This window comes from Strongylocentrotus purpuratus, unplaced genomic scaffold (genome assembly GCF_000002235.5).
Source record: "Strongylocentrotus purpuratus isolate Spur 01 unplaced genomic scaffold, Spur_5.0 spur5_scaffold_10, whole genome shotgun sequence".
In the NCBI taxonomy this organism is placed as follows: domain Eukaryota; kingdom Metazoa; phylum Echinodermata; class Echinoidea; order Camarodonta; family Strongylocentrotidae; genus Strongylocentrotus; species Strongylocentrotus purpuratus.
Window position 1 is genome coordinate 18937220 of NW_022145595.1, and position 16500 is coordinate 18953719.

Genomic DNA, 16500 nt, shown 5'->3' on the forward strand with positions numbered 1-16500 from the left:
TTATTTGAATATTTGTATTAATTCTCTAATTCTTTCCATCTTTCCTTCCAGGTTACATTGAGTACACTCATGACCTAAGTGAACCGGCTGGGACAGTAGTCATCAAGTTCACTATCAGTGATCAAGAGGGCAATGACCTCATCGACCAATCTTTCATCATCACCGTACTAGGTACTGCAATGATTTCTTATGTTCACCTGTAGTATCATGCTGATCCCAGCTAACTTGCAGGTGCTGTAGTCGAGTGTTGTAAGCATGGATAACAATGAACTGGGTTCAAATCCTTGCCAGGGCAGTAATGTATGTTGGTTAAACAACAGTTGGCACTCTCTTTCCAAGTGAGGTATAATGAGTACCTGGTAGGAAGAAATTCCTTGTATGCATGAGCACCTTATGAAGCAGTGCTAAACCTGGGATAATAATAGCATTTGTTCTTATCCCTTGAAGAAAGCACTTCCTCCCTATTATTTAGTCCTAAAACAGTAATCTATTTCATAAAGAGATAATTCAGGGACATGTACACATGATGTAGGGAGCTATATGTATAATGTCACCTTTGGCTCTTGAAATCTCATTATGCCAATTATTTGTCAATTTTGGAGCACAGATGGAGAAAAGATAACAATTGTACATTTATCAGTCATGCTGAAGCAATTCATTTTGTAAAGATGCAAAAGTACAATCACATGTGATAATTTTGTTGCATTACTAACAATCAATTATGCTTTCTTAGCAGTCAGGTAAAATAACTACCACTAAAACCACTTTTTCTCCTTGACAGAGGATCGCATCCCGCCCCGCATCCTCGCCAACCAGCCTCTCACCGTCCAGGAGGGTGCCTCGCGTACCATCAACACGGCAACCCTCTCCGCCACTGACGACGACAGCATCCCAGGTAACCTGATGTACTACGTGACAGCCGGGCCCAACTACGGCCGGGTGGAGCACTCGGACTTCCCTGGATCGGGCGTGTCCCAGTTCTCCCAGGCGGACCTGGCGGCAGGAGCCATCAGCTATGTCCATACCAGTCCTGATGAGAACATGATGGATAGTTTTACGTTCACTGTGGATGATGGGACTAACCAGGTAGGTTTTTATCAAGATATCATGAATCTGCAAGCCATAAGGAGCTTGCTTTAACATTTTGTTGATTGATAGGATTAAGTTCCACCCATTTGGTTAGTTTTCTGCTCAGTGGAAATGAACAAATGGGATCAGTACTAGTTAGAATTTAACATCCCTTATTTTAATAGGCAATCAACTAATCAAGGATATCATTTAATTGGACTGATTGTTTGTAGGAGATTACATTTCTGTTCTGCATTTCCCATCAGTGTAGCCTGAAGTTATCTAGTGCTCAGTGTGGAACAGATTGACGTCTATTGCAATATTTATGCATTCTTTATGAATCTATTATTGCATCGAGATGGGATCATTCTGTCCTATATTCAGCTATTTACTGATTTGATCATTCTATGTATACATACTCCGGGCTGATACCACTGTCAGCTAGATCTCAAATTGTCTGCTATGAGCTAGGAAATTACCAAAGTGTTTATAAAATGGGTCAACATATTTCTTGCTCTCAGCAGATATGTTTTTGTGTGCATCTTACCATTGCATGTGCGAATTGATAGCTATCGGTTTGATTTTTAAATGAATCAAGATGATATTGACAAGTAGGAAATTTCAAATCTCCTCTTCTTCATCTACCAGGTGACGCAAACATTCTACATCAACATCAGCCCGGTGGATGACTCTCTTCCATTGGTGTCCAACCTTGGGATGCGGGTCCAGGAGGGAGTAAGGAAGACCATCACTGAGTTTGAGCTAAAAGCCATCGATCTAGACACTGCTGTAAGTCCTCCCCAAACTTGCTGTATTTCTTAGTATCATTTATTTGGTGTTTCATTTTGTAAGATGACCTCAAAGATGATCAAGTAAAAAAATATCTATATGTTTGGCCGAAGGTCTCAACAGACAATAGATTGCATTTCAGCAAACGCATTCCAAAGTTTCTCTTTTGGCTACTTCTGTGCAACGCATTTCACTCTTTACATTGTCTACATTATGAACTGTTGTTATTTTAGTAAATGTAATTCTGCAATCAAATGAGTTTTAAAATATGGTATCCCCTCCCCCCCCCCCCCCAAAAAAAGAAGATTAATATAAACAAATAAATATTTGTGTTCCAAACAGTGATATTTATAATTATTCATGCTTGTAGCTATTAAAATGTGTACACATTTGAGACTTATTTTGCTTTGATTTAATAATTTTTTCTTTATAACAGGAGGATCACATCATGTTCACCGTATTCACCCAGCCTACCCACGGCACGGTGGACTTCACCCTGGACAATGTGCGCTACGCCCCGACCCTGACCTTCTCCATGGCCGACATCTACGAGAACCGCATCAGTTACAATCACGACGGGACCAACACGCTCTCGGACCAGTTCCAGTTCATGGTCTCGGACGGGACCAACCCCATGTTTGTCGTTGAGAAGGGATTGGAGCTTCAGACAACCTCTGCTCCACAGGTATGGGTTTGTATCTGTTTTGAGGGTGTTGTAGTTGAGTGGTTTGGCCACTTGGCTGGGGATGTGCAGGTTGTGGGTTCAGCACTAATGTCCTTTATCAAAGATAGTAATATACATGTATAATTTCAATTCCATACCCAGGAAAGAATGAGAAGAGTATTATAGCGTGTTGAAAGGAATTTAGTTTAATTTGTCATAAGCCCTCAGAGTGGCCATAAGGCCTAAATAATCTCCAGGGAATGGGGGTTGTATAAATGTTCTCCCTGATTCTAATCTTATGTTAACAATTTTCATTTGTGTAAGATGTAAAAGAAGAGAACATCTTTCCTATCAAAAATAGAATGTTTTGAAGAAGCATTGCATGTAAATACAGATATTTTTGTATCATAAAGTAATCCATTTGTTGTTGTTGTTGTAGGATTTAACTATGATATTGTTCTGTTTCTGTCAGGTGTTTGACATCACAGTGATGCCAGTAGACGATGGTACTCCAAGGATAGTCACCAACAACGGTCTCTCCTACCTGGAGTATGTGGATGACAGGGTAAGTTACCACCCACAAATATTCTGCAAGCCACCCACAAGTGAGATGTCTTGTATTAGAGAAAATAGACAGTTGTAAGCATTTATTTTATAATTTACATGTATATTACCAGACATTGAACATATTCCGGAATCTATTTTTATTGGATAACCATGACAACCTAATTTTATTCACTTTCAACACATGCAAGGATAGTGAGACCTTTCACGATCAAACATGAACACTTAACATGTACTTCATAACTTCTCAATTTGTCAAATGCAATGCCCACCATTACACACATTTTATATATGTAGAGGTATTGTGGTCGAGTGGATGCGTCGCCGAACTGTCGATCCCAAGGTCCGCGGTTGAGTCCCGCCGCCGGCACTAATGTCCTTTGGCAAGACATTGATCTACATTTGCCACACTCCACCCAGGTGAAGTAAATGGGTACCTGGCAGGAATGTATTCCTTGACATGATAGAGCGCCGTATGTCAGCCATGCTAAAGCCAGGGTAATAATCGGGAGCGCCAGGAGTGTCAAGTCTGACAGACATGAGCGCATTACAAGAACCCACTATTATTATTATTATTATTATATTAGACGTAGACGTTAGTCTACATTTGCCACTCTCTAACCAGGTGTAAATGGGTACCTGATATGCTTGAACGCTAGTTACTTAGGCAGCTCGGCTACGACCAGGGTAGTATGTGTAAAGCGCCATGAGCGTCACAACCTGACGGATACCGGCACTATATAAATAACCATATTATTTATTGATTTATCACCAGGCTATGGGCGTGATCACCAGCCGCACCCTACAGACGATGGATACGGACACGCCCGACCGGTCCCTGGTCTACACCGTCACCTCACCACCAAGGCATGGGTACCTAGAGAGCACCCTGACGCCTAGGACACCTGTTGCTACGTTTACTCAAGGCAAGAGAAGAATTCCTTTACTTTCTGATCAAACAGACATTTTAAAGCGGGACTGCACTACTTGTAGCTACTTGTGCCCTCTATATAGCAAATGTTCTTAGCTATGAAGCGAAAGTAATTGATAACTGGCCCCTACACCCTCCATCCTCCCTGAAAAATATAAATTATCACATGAAGCATTTCTTTGAATGAGAACGTGTCAACCTCTCTCTCTCTCCTATTCATTAATAAGGATATCTTAGGGTATGATTTCATGAGAATAGTAACAAGAATATTGTAAGACAAAAAATGATTTAAAGCCCCACTGCGCTACTTACATGTATAGCTACTTGCGCCCTCTATATAGCAAACAATGCCTTATCGGTACCTGTTGGTCTCCCATCCCCTTTTTCTTATGTTAATTGAGAGCTGATTTGATGAGATAACCACCTGTCAGTGACCTTGCAGGGTGTTCTAATCCCCCTGGCCAAACTAGTACAGGAAGGCTTTAAAGAGATATTTCAGACAAAGTAACTTATTCTCCCTTCTCTGTCTTTACAGAGGACATCAACAACGGTCTGATCCGCTACGTGCTGAGCCCGGGGTCGGAGGTCGAGACCAGCGACAGCTTCATCTTCGACGTCTCAGACACGCATCCCAACATGGTGCTGGGCACGGTGTACAGGATTCGCTGGTCCCTTATCCACTTTGAGAAGTCCCATTACAACGTGAGCGAGACGCAGGGGACCATCAGCGTGACACTGAAGAGGACAGGCAATGTCAATCAGGTAGGAAAGCTGTATAGAATTGCTTTTATTTCTACATAATCTCTGAGAATTGACTATCTTTTGTTTTAAGTGGCCCATACATTGTGGAGCGTGTGTGCAGCTCTTTGTAACTGCGAGGAAAAGGTGATATATAAAATATCTTTTGGATTGAATTGGATTATGAATGCTGAAACAACATTAAAGCAATGTTGAAGTAGTTTTGTAGCGATGTTAAAGCAAAATTGAAGCAATGTTGAAGCAATGTTGAAGCAATGTTTAAGCATCATTTTTCAATGTTTAAAGATTGTTCAAATTAAGTGTTAAGTAATTTTTAAAGATGTAAGCAAAGATGAAGCATTGTTAAATAGATCCCTAAAATCATGCAGTGTCTGTGAAAAAGAGTGAGAGGCGAATGAATGTTTACAATGTTATACCTGTATGCACAAATTTGATGTCCAAATGAGGAGAGAGGAGAAAGATTCATAGCGAAAGAGAGAGAGAAAGAGAGAGAGAGAGATAGATATATAGTGAGAGAGGGGAAGGAGGACGATTAGGAGAGTGAAACACAATTAAAGCAAGAAGAAAGAGAAAAGGGTTAGAGAGAGAGAGTGCCAGAGAGAGAGAGAGAGAGAAAGAGAGAGGGGGAGAGATGGAGAGAGAGAGAGATTTATAGCGAAAGAGAGAGAGAAAGAGAGAGAGAGATAGATATATAGTGAGAGAGGGGAAGGAGGACGATTAGGAGAGTGAAACACAATTAAAGCAAGAAGAAAGAGAAAAGGGGTTAGAGAGAGAGAGCGCCAGAGAGAGAGAGAGAGAGAGAGAGAGAAAGAGAGAGGGGGAGAGATGGAGAGAGAGAGAGATTTATAGCGAAAGAGAGAGAGAAAGAGAGAGAGAGATAGATATATAGTGAGAGAGGGGAAGGAGGACGATTAGGAGAGTGAAACACAATTAAAGCAAGAAGAAAGAGAAAAGGGGTTAGAGAGAGAGAGCGCAAGAGAGAGAGAGAGAGAGAAAGAGAGAGGGGGAGAGATGGAGAGAGAGAGAGATTTATAGCGAAAGAGAGAGAGAAAGAGAGAGAGAGATAGATATATAGTGAGAGAGGGGAAGGAGGACGATTAGGAGAGTGAAACACAATTAAAGCAAGAAGAAAGAGAAAAGGGGTTAGAGAGAGAGAGCGCCAGAGAGAGAGAGAGAGAGAAAGAGAGAGGGGGAGAGATGGAGAGAGAGAGAGATTTATAGCGAAAGAGAGAGAGAAAGAGAGAGAGAGAGATAGATATATAGTGAGAGAGGGGAAGGAGGACGATTAGGAGAGTGAAACACAATTAAAGCAAGAAGAAAGAGAAAAGGGGTTAGAGAGAGAGAGCGCCAGAGAAAGAGAGAGAGAGAGAGAGAGAGGGGGGGGGGAGAGATGGAGAGAGAGATTCAAGTAAGAAAGATAAAATGCAAGGGAGATAGAAGATAAAGAGAGGAATGAAGAGCAACTGAAAAGAAGAGAGATTAGTCAAGAATCATTACTTATTCTTCCCCCTCTTCTTTTCCTAGTATGCCATTGTCCTGTGCAGCACCGAGTCTGCTTCCGCCACCTCTTCCTCTCGCACCAACCCGCGCCAGGGCCAGAACGACTACGTGGAACACTCGGGCCAGGTCCAGTTTGAGGAGCGAGAGGAGACCAAGACCTGCACCATCATCATCAACAATGATGCCATCTTTGAGGGACCGGAAGATTTCATCGTGGTGCTCAGCACACCGGCCTATGCGCTGCTGGGAGAACCATCCAGAGCCATTGTCTCAATCAATGATATTGAAGATGGTATGTGTTCTCCATTGCAAACTTTTCTTCCTCTTTATAAATGGTACACACAGCGGACTACCTGGAACTTATATGAAGGCTTCTTCCACAAGTACTACTAAGAGCAAGGGAATCATGCTAACAGACAGATATTATTAGAATCTGGCTCATTACTATTTATCAGCTATGTATTTTTTAAAGGCAATTGCTTGGATTATACCTTTATGTTGGTCAATAATTAGGAGACGCTTGTGGTTGTCAATCGATTAAAAAGTTCTTTCAATAGAAAGAACCACAGTGTTGTTGCCTTTAACTATTTCTACATCAATTATCAAGCACCTTTTGTACAAACTTTGCTTTCATTGCCATCAGATGTCATTGATTTGTCATCTGATTTTCAAGATCATTTGTTTATTATTAATAACACTTTTTTGTCATTTTTTGTATATTCTTTTTCTTTCTTCAGAACCTAGTATTGAGTTTGCAGATCTTGAGTATCATGTCGATGAAAGTGCTGGCTTCCTCTTCGCTCCAGTAGTAAGGAAAGGTAAGAGAGGTTTTTAGTTTGGCTCTTTACTAAGAGGCGTGGCTTGTGTCTATTATTCCAAAGGAGAATTGAGCATTTCTCCATTTCTATCCATCATATAAAAAAGAGCAGTCAACTTAACATTTTATTATGCAAAATACAACACGGTCATGCGTAAAAATCAGAGAGCGTTCTTTATCTCCAAGCTGCAAGAGACTCTCAACAGTTTTTTTTTATTGTTCAAAACAGCATACTGGTACATTGATAAACATCCATTTTGTTTATATTTGTTGGTATTACTGACATCAATATATAAATGAATAGTAATAATATATAATTACCATGGGAATTTGACTCATTTTGTTTTGAATCTCGATCAATTATTTTCCTCTCTTCTTCATTAAGGTGACTCGAGCACATCGGTGTCGGCGATCTGTTTCACCATCCCTCGCACGGCGACAGGCAGCAGCCTGACTGGGCTAGAATCAGGGTCTGATTACAAGACTAGAGGCATGGCCCTGCAGTACCAGGTAGTCTTCCCTCAAGGAGTCAACACTGCATCATGCGACATCAAGGTGAGTGATGTATGTTAAGGTAACTGGTAAAATTTGTTCAGGTATCCTTCTCCCAGTCTATGTGATTGTTATCAGCTGAATGGAAAGAACACGGCAACTTAAAACATTCCCCTCTTTCTTTTGTCTTCCAAATTCAAGTTGAGCAGTAATAAAAACATTTTCTATCTTGTCTTGATGATGATGATATCATTCAATTTTTTTTCTTCTAGACATCGCACAGTTTAACATCCCGAAAGCCTTAAAAAAAGCTTTGGATATTATTCATCAGATTTAGCTAGGGCAATCATTGTCGGTGCACACTTCGTTGCAAGAGTATGATTGAACCTGGTAGACAATTTGGACGAGTTTGGCAAGTTTTGATCGATGTCTTGCCAAAGGATGTTTGTGCTGTGGGAGGGATTTGAACCCGATATCTTGTGATCCTCAGTATGGTGACCTATCCTCTAGACCACAATGTATCTTGTTTCACCTGGGCCCTTTATCTTTCATTAATCTACATTTGCCACACTCAACCCAGGTGAGGTAAATGGGTACCTGGTAGGATTATTCCTTGAAATGCACTGTGTGCTGATTACGGCTGCCAGGCCTAAAGCTAGGGTAATAATTTCCAAACGCTCTTTGGAAGCGCATAGAGACATTATATAATGTGATATGCGCTATACAAGAACCAGATATTATTATTAATATTATTATTATTATTTCAGATCATTGATGATTCTTTGTTTGAGGAGCAGGAGGAGTTTGAGATAGCCTTGTCTATGCCTTCCTTCCACACAAGGATAGGAAGCAAGGCAAGAGCTAGCGTTATCATCGATGGACCTAATGATGGTAAGTCAGTTAACATGGTAACCATACTTAGTACTTTGGCAGCTCATTAAGGAAGCTAAACTGGGATGGTAGGTGAGGCGAGTAACTACAAGGAGTGTCATGAAGTGCTGGAATGGTGTGTGGACAAAGCACTTGTCAATTTACAGTGAAATATGCTAAGCCCAGTGCAAGTAAAAACCAAGCTGGTAAGCTTATATGATGTGAAACCAAGAGGGGGCTGCATCATTCTGATGGAGGGTAGAGCAGCCTCCTTGAAGTGGGTAATTCCTTTTGCATTGACTGCTGAGCCTAGCAGATGGTTCCAGATCCTTTAGGATTAGGGTTACTGATATTAGGTACTGAGACAGATGCTCATCTTTGATTGACTGTAGACAAATATTTTCTTAACATTTTTATGTCATATTTTGTTAAGATAAATTCAACTGGCATATAATATATATATATATATATATATATATATATATGTATATCAAACTTGCATCAATTATGATTATTTGGGGGAAACTGAATGAAAGAAAGGGTCCTGTCCCTTCCAGCTGCTACTTTCTGAGCAACTTGTATTTTATACTTTATGACCCAATAGGATATACTTTGTAATTTATCTTTATTTTATTTTCATCTTCCTTTTAGAATCAACCATCTTCTTCGGCCACTCCAACTATGTATTTGGAGAGAACGCTGGGACGGTGGAGATCGAGGTCTATCGCCATGGCAGCGACCTTTCGTACACCTCCATGGTCTGGTGCGCACCCAAGTCCACCTTCCCTCAGTCGGCCTCGCCGGGAGAAGACTTCGTCCCTAACGCCAATATGCTGACCTTTAACCCCCAGCAGACAGTGGAGGTAAGCTGGGGTCGATTTTAATTTGACTTGATTTGATTGCATTTTGTTTATTTATAGGGTACCCTTGTTCTGTTTCATGGGAGGCCACAACATGTTTTACATGTATCTGAGCATTTGCTCTATCCAATTTAACTCAAACTTTCATTAAATTCCAATTTTGGTTTGGGAAAATATGACTGGGGCTTGTCTTTTGAATTATCATAAGATGCAGTTTTACCCAATGTCTCTTAAAATTTAAAGAAAGAGTAATATAATGGTTACAAAATTACTTATATTCTTATAGACTGTCCTTTCATTAAGGCTTTGCATGAATAAATTTGTATTTATTAAGAATTCTGTTAATAAGTTTTCATTCCTATCACATATAGTTTTGTGTTGTAAACATGCAAGATAACATTTTTAGGGCAGAATATAAATGGTTTTACCCTTTTCCCTCTAAATTTCATCAATTATTTCTAACTAAATCCATGCTTTTATCTGAACTAGGTTTGTCGTATCACGATCGTGGATGACTCTGCTAGCCCTCATCTGGAAGGCAACGAGACATTCATTGTCTTCCTGAGCTCTGCGATGAGCTCAGGACTAGGAACGCCTTCAGAGGCCATTGTAGTCATCAATGACACTGCCGATGATGGTATGTACTTGTATTCAATTCCATTCAATTCAATTTATTTCCACTTTTAAAACAATTTACAAATCAATAACATATACATATGAATAATAGTGGCAGGGTCATGAAAAGCACTAATTGGCTTATTGACCCCTTAAAAGTATAGACATAACATATTATACATTGTAAGAAAATATAAGACATTTGATAAGGAAGAAAAGAAAGGAAACATCAACAAAATATTTATCATTTATGTGTTCAGGAGGTGTTGTTTAAATAATTGTTTGAACTCTTTTACGGTCTTACTATTCTTGAGATTAGGTGGGAGGTTATTCCAAATAATTTGTCCATTGTAAAGAATTGAATTCTGAGTTATTGATATGTGGAATCATTATCCTGTAGAATCAACTGAACAACACTCTGTTTGTAGGACATGGTGGATAGATAAATTGTCTCTCATTGATGACGACGAGTCGCATTTTGGGGATCAATCTCCCAGCTTGTGCTCTTTTAGGAATAAATGATATTCATGAATTTCCTTTTGCTTTTGAATGCATACTTGTACATGTCCTTTCTCCATCAGATCTTAAGGTAATCCTTTTCTTATTCATTCTCGCACATATTGAAATACACATTGAAAGAAGATTGAATATCAAAATACATATAGATTATGTCTTTTTATATGAAACTTGTTTTTGGCAAATAGGTGCCAATAGATATCTACATTGCGATATTGCTAATTGTTATCTTTTCTGAATACTTAGTAACTTTTTAGGCAAATCTAGCCAAATAAAGATTTGATATGCTGTTAATATCATAGTTTATGATATACATTCTCTAATATATAATGCATATGTACCTTGTTTCACTCTCAGTACCCACAATGCAGTTCCTGACCACCAAGGTCACCGTGCAAGAGAAGTTGGGTGTGGTCCATGTACCTGTGATCAGGACCGGTGATCTATCGTACGAATCATCGGTGAGATGCTTCACCCGTCAGAAGACAGCTCAGGTCATGATGGATTATGACGAGAGACTCAATACGGATGATTTCAGAATCGTCTTTGCTCCAGGAGAAAAGGTATTAAGCCCTGGTAAATAGAAAAAAAGCTCTGGTGAAAAAAATAAAAAAATAATACTTAAATATCTCTGCGAGAAAACCATACTTATACAACGCCAAATCCTCAAAGAGCTTCTAAGAACAGAAATGTTTTTCTGTTACACAGTTTTCCTTCTATGAGTTGTTCACGTTATACCCTCTCTAACTCAGCTATCATTTTATCATGATATTCTGACTATTGGGGTGACTTCATCTTTGGTGTTTGTCTTTATGATACTGTTTTGATTGTGTTGGTGTCAGATGGTATTGCAGGTTTCAATTTTTATTATGGTGATGTTTCAGGCGTAAGATGGTATTTGTAATGGTGAATAATTATCGTGTTGTATGTATTGATTCTTTTCCCTCCTGTTTCATCTTGCTGCGATAGTACAGACATTTAAAATATGCTAGGAAAAGCAAGAGAGAGGGAGTTTAAGAATAAAACAGATTTTCACTTAATTTCATTCTAACAAATGGATTGATATGACTCGGCTCTTAAAATTTGAGGAAAGAATATCAAGCAAATGACATAGAAGAGAGAACGAAGGATTGAAACAGAAAATGATCATCATTTCATCCTATTTTTCTACAGATCAAGAACTGCACTGTACGATTGGTAGAAGACAGTACGTATGAACCAGACGAGACGTTTATTGTCAAGCTGACGATGCCGTACGGAAGTGATATCTGCGACGCGAGAATAGGAGAGAACAAAACTTCCCTTATTACAGTGACGGATAGTGAAGATGGTATGTTTGAGCAGGGTTCGATTATGTTGATTTTTCTATCCTTTGAAGATATTTGTTGAGAAGCAGCTGGGACATTTGGGGCATATTTAAGAATCTTTTCTTGGCCCTTTGATCCTACAGAGGGATTCTCTGTAGTTTCCAGTACTTCCTTTTATATCCTTTGAGGGGGATGGGAAGGGGGTGAGAAGGAGGGAAGATATTTGTTGAGAAGCAGCTGAAACATTTTGGGCTAATTCAAGTCAAATATTTTCTTGGCCCTTTGATTCTACAGAGGGATTCTTAGTAGTTACTTCCTTTAGAATGGTATCAACATGAATGTGATCATCTTCTTGCCTTACATGAATTCTCTGGTTTAATTCAATAGGTAGTCATTGGTGAGGCACCCCACAAACAAGTGGTTACTCTGAAAGACTTATAACTAAATTTCCATTCCCTTTTATGCTACAGCACCTACACTCCAGTTTGAGCGGATGGCGTACAGTGTCAGAGAGCCGAGCGGTCAAGACTCCACGAACTATGTGGACATCAGGGTGATCCGGACAGGAGATCATAATCGGACGTCCAGCGTGAGGTGTAGCACCAGGGACGGGTCAGCCAAGTCAGGAGTGGACTATGAACCTTACTCTAAGATCCTACGATTTGAGCCAGGTAGGTGGACTTACTGAGAAGGTAGTCTTCAGGGTATCAAAAGTTGATGGCTTCACCTGGGCCCTGGTTCACAAAGCCTCTTTTTCAATTAAACATTACACAAATCAGTGACAAATCTGCTGATAACTAATCAGAAGCAAGGATTTCAGTAGCTTATAACAAAAACTTTAAGTCGTGCCTATATCCCCTGCTACTGTTGACTTTCAAGTAACACTCTGCCGGACGGAAAGGACAATTATTAAAAAGAACTTTCCTGAAACAAATATAAAAGTGATTCCAGAATGTAATGTGGACTCTATACTATAGACATAGTGTACCTGTATGTGGAGGAAGAGTTCTGTATGAGTGAACTATAGCACAAGATAAGGAACTGCTGTGACAGTTCCGTCACTTATCCCAGGCAATCTTTTGATGCTTATCAAAATGATGTACTGATTCACCAATGTACATGTGTAAGTGTTAGAAGATGACTGTACACTTTCTTCCTTGATACAGTAAGCTTACGGTTGCAACCACGTGAGAGGGGAGGATTTGGGAGTCCTGAAAAGGACTGTTGGTAATCTTTCTTGTGTAGTCCCAAAAAAGGACCGTGGTAGTCCTAGAAGGTCTGGTGTAATCTGTCTTGAGCTTATAGTTCTAAAAAGAATTATAGCGCCAGTATGGGTTGCAGTAAGGAGAGGATGGGTGGTAGGACGGGCTCGACGTTTCGAACAGGTTGACTAGCCCTCATCAAGATGTATATCTACATCACCATCGAAGCCGACACTTATAAGCAGCTTCTAACTCTCTTCCTTTGTTTTGTTTTCTCTTGTCTATAGCTGTTCAGTCGATTGACATCCAGGTCGAGATCTTATACAATGGAGACATGGAGTGGCATGAGACCTTCTCCATCATCCTGGGACCCACAGGCCCGGAGAATGCTTTGCTGGGCCCTGTTTCCACGGCAACGGTCACAGTGATCGACGAGGAGGCGGCCGGTAGTGTTGTGCTCCCTGCACCACCAGTGGTAAGTCTTCTATTTTAAATCTAATTCATTTGAGAAAATGGGAGGGCTAAGTTATAATTCTTCAAAAATGTATGTGTGCAAGGATATGAACACCGACTCACACAGCATGAGTCTTTTAGTCCAGAGTACTTCTATTTTGGCAAGAAGAAGCACAGAAATTCATCAATATTTCTGTCATTGTAATTGGTTTCTCTTTGTATTCTTTCATATCTATTCCGTTACTTTAATTACACCTTGGAAAAAGCTCCAAAACGGACCAAAAATTTAGGCAAGAAATCAAAGATGTAAGAAATGATGATCACCACGAGTTTCTTCTAAATATTTCTAAATTATATATTGAGATCAGGTGGGAATGGCATTTGCCAATTCTAACAAAACCAAGCTTTGTTCTTATATTTTTTACCAAACTTGAAAATGATCAATGGCATGGAATGCATACTTGTCATATGCTGACTTTTATTTATTTTCCTCTCTTTTCAGGTTGTATCGCTGATGGACTATGACAATATCGGTTCAGCTCTGGACATTGATCCTTCGCCTGGCTATCCACTCGTCTGCTGCACAGTGAGTTCTTCTTGTCATTTAATGGGAGCTAAACCTCAGAATTAAGAATGGCATTTTCAGGATTTGATGAAATGCCTTTACAGGCTTTTAATTGAATTAACTTCAAAATATCTGGGGCTCTTTTCAGGCTAGGAGAACCATCTGATATTCATGCATCAAGAATCATGTTGCCTTTGATATACAAAAATCTGAGAAATAGGCATTTGAAAGTTTGGGGAAAAGTAATAATATACAGGGTTATGCTAATGGAATTTTGCATTTCTTGTGTGGAGTATATTAATTTCCACCTAGTTGCAGAAGCTTGGAAACAATTTATCTGATTTTTGCCTAATTCTAGGTGATTTCTCGTGTCATTTTTACATTCTAACACTAACATATGGAGTAGCAGCATTCAGGTAGGTTAATTGATTGTGTACATTATCATGTCTTAGTGAAGTATGTGTGAAATTGTGGCTCAATATTTTGAAGTTCAGAAGATATTTAATCCATGTATTGCTGACATATACATGGGTGTGATCTTTTTTTGTGTGAAGATAGTGGGAAATGGGCTGTTGCAAACTTTCTGTACTCTGTGTTTTCCTTGGCATAATTGTGGTGGTTCCCTGCTTTATTATATGATTTAAGTTTTATTTGCATGTCTCTGCATTAAAACTGTATAAATATGTACAGTGTACGTCCATAATATTTTGTTGCATGTGTACACTTTATATCAATTGTAAGAGTCGTTGATATCTATGTCATCCCTTTTTTCCTTCTCAGCCATGTGATCCGCACTTCCCGGAGTACTCCATGACGCGTTCCATGTGTCTGGATTCCGGCATCAACATCTCCAGCATCCGCTACAACTGGGAGGTCTCCACACCCATGGACAACGACGGGACCCGCACCCCATTCGAGCGCATCGTAGACACGACGCCCTTCTCAAGCTCAAACCACAAAGTCCTGGACAGCATCTACTTCAGCCGACGCTTCCAGGTCCGTTGCGTCTCTCAGCCCTACGACATGAGAGGGCGCCCTGGCGTGCCGCTCCGCAGCAACATAGTGACCATCGGGACGGAGAACGGCATCTGCCACACCCCCGTCACGGCCGGCGTCTCGCGGGGACTCCAGGCGCAGTCGTTCATCGCCAACCTGCAGTACATTGGACCCTCGGAAGAGGAGCATCCAAACTCCCTGCACGTCTCGGTTGAAGTTCCCCACCAGGACGGCATGTTACCCATCGTCTCCACCATCGCTATCCACAACATCCGCCTCCTTCTGACTGAGCCTGTCTACCGCTCCGCCCACATCTGCTCCAACCTCATCAACACCGAGCATGGCAACAGCCTCCAGGAGTACTCCTTCCTGGACCAGGTCGACTATGACAACATGGTGATGGGTCCAGGGTACGACTACCCCTACCAGTTCGACCCCAACGTCCGAGAGGAACGCACCCTACAGCTCTACAAGAACCTGAACCTTAAGAGCTGTACCTGGCAGTTTGATGCCTACTATCACATGACTGAGCTCATCGACCTGTGTGGGGGCGCTGTTAGCTCGGACTTTGAGGTCAGGGACGGGGATAAGAGTTTCTTGACAGTGACTGTTCCTCTTTACGTCTCCTACATCTATGTGATGGCTCCTACAGGATGGGCTTCACTGGACCATAGGACAGAGATGGAGTTTTCATTCTTCTACAGGTGAATACTAATTAATACTACTAAACAACACTTCGAAAGCTAGTTGTCTTTACTAAATCAAGAGCCAGCTTTGCTTGAATACAGTCTCCTTCTTTCACTCTCTACTTCTTGCTCTCCCCTTGTTAATCAATACTCTTCATTCCCATTACACTTTCTCGACTGCAACAGAAAAGAAATGATTAATTATAACTACATGTAGTTAACATTGTTGATTGAAAAAAATTAGGTAGAGTTTTCCAGAAATAAGATCAAAGATGCGGCATTATTGTACCTTTAGTTGTGGTAATGAAAATCTGACTTCTTGTCAAATTATATATAAATACTCATTTTCACAGATAAGAGTAGAATGTGATAAGGAGGCATGTACATTTCCTTCAATCGTACTAAATACAATTCACCCCTTTTCCACTTTTCTCTTCCTTAGTACAATTCTTTGGCGTACTGGTCTGGAAACAGAGAGCGTACTGAGTGGTAGACTGCAGGTCTTAAGGATATGGATTGGAGATGGCGGCAACCTGGTCATCGACTTCAAAACCACAACAAAATTTAGAGGTAAGAGAAACATGGAGATGAAAATTGGGTGTAGTTTTCGTAGTACTGAGGATGATAGAGAATTTTTTTGGTCAAAGGTATATACAGGACCAATATGAAAAACAGCATTGGTTGATATTGTCATCCTGTATAAATTTTTTAAATAAAGAAATAGATAAACTAAAGATCAACATTCAAAGAAAAGATATGAGAGCACCTTGCCTCTCCCAGGTAGATGCTGAAGACCGAAAGACCATTAAAGAAATAGGACACTCAACACCACAGCACGGGACAAAG

At 40.3% G+C, this 16500-nt stretch overlaps 1 protein-coding gene across 1 annotated transcript in view; it reads left to right on the forward strand.

Annotated features, from left to right (window-relative positions):
* LOC581484 (extracellular matrix protein FRAS1) overlaps positions 1–16500 on the forward strand; it is an 83600-nt gene that overhangs the window by 56395 nt on the left and 10705 nt on the right. Inside the window, exons 37-56 of the mRNA XM_030979140.1 lie at positions 52–171; positions 782–1086; positions 1717–1857; positions 2294–2542; positions 2994–3086; positions 3861–4011; positions 4552–4778; positions 6300–6567; positions 7013–7093; positions 7478–7647; positions 8352–8475; positions 9106–9317; positions 9804–9951; positions 10803–11008; positions 11619–11775; positions 12223–12423; positions 13242–13429; positions 13910–13993; positions 14753–15672; positions 16097–16224. Coding sequence (XP_030835000.1) covers positions 52–171; positions 782–1086; positions 1717–1857; positions 2294–2542; positions 2994–3086; positions 3861–4011; positions 4552–4778; positions 6300–6567; positions 7013–7093; positions 7478–7647; positions 8352–8475; positions 9106–9317; positions 9804–9951; positions 10803–11008; positions 11619–11775; positions 12223–12423; positions 13242–13429; positions 13910–13993; positions 14753–15672; positions 16097–16224 — 4173 coding nt within the window. The remainder of the gene's footprint in view (positions 1–51; positions 172–781; positions 1087–1716; positions 1858–2293; positions 2543–2993; positions 3087–3860; positions 4012–4551; positions 4779–6299; positions 6568–7012; positions 7094–7477; positions 7648–8351; positions 8476–9105; positions 9318–9803; positions 9952–10802; positions 11009–11618; positions 11776–12222; positions 12424–13241; positions 13430–13909; positions 13994–14752; positions 15673–16096; positions 16225–16500) is intronic.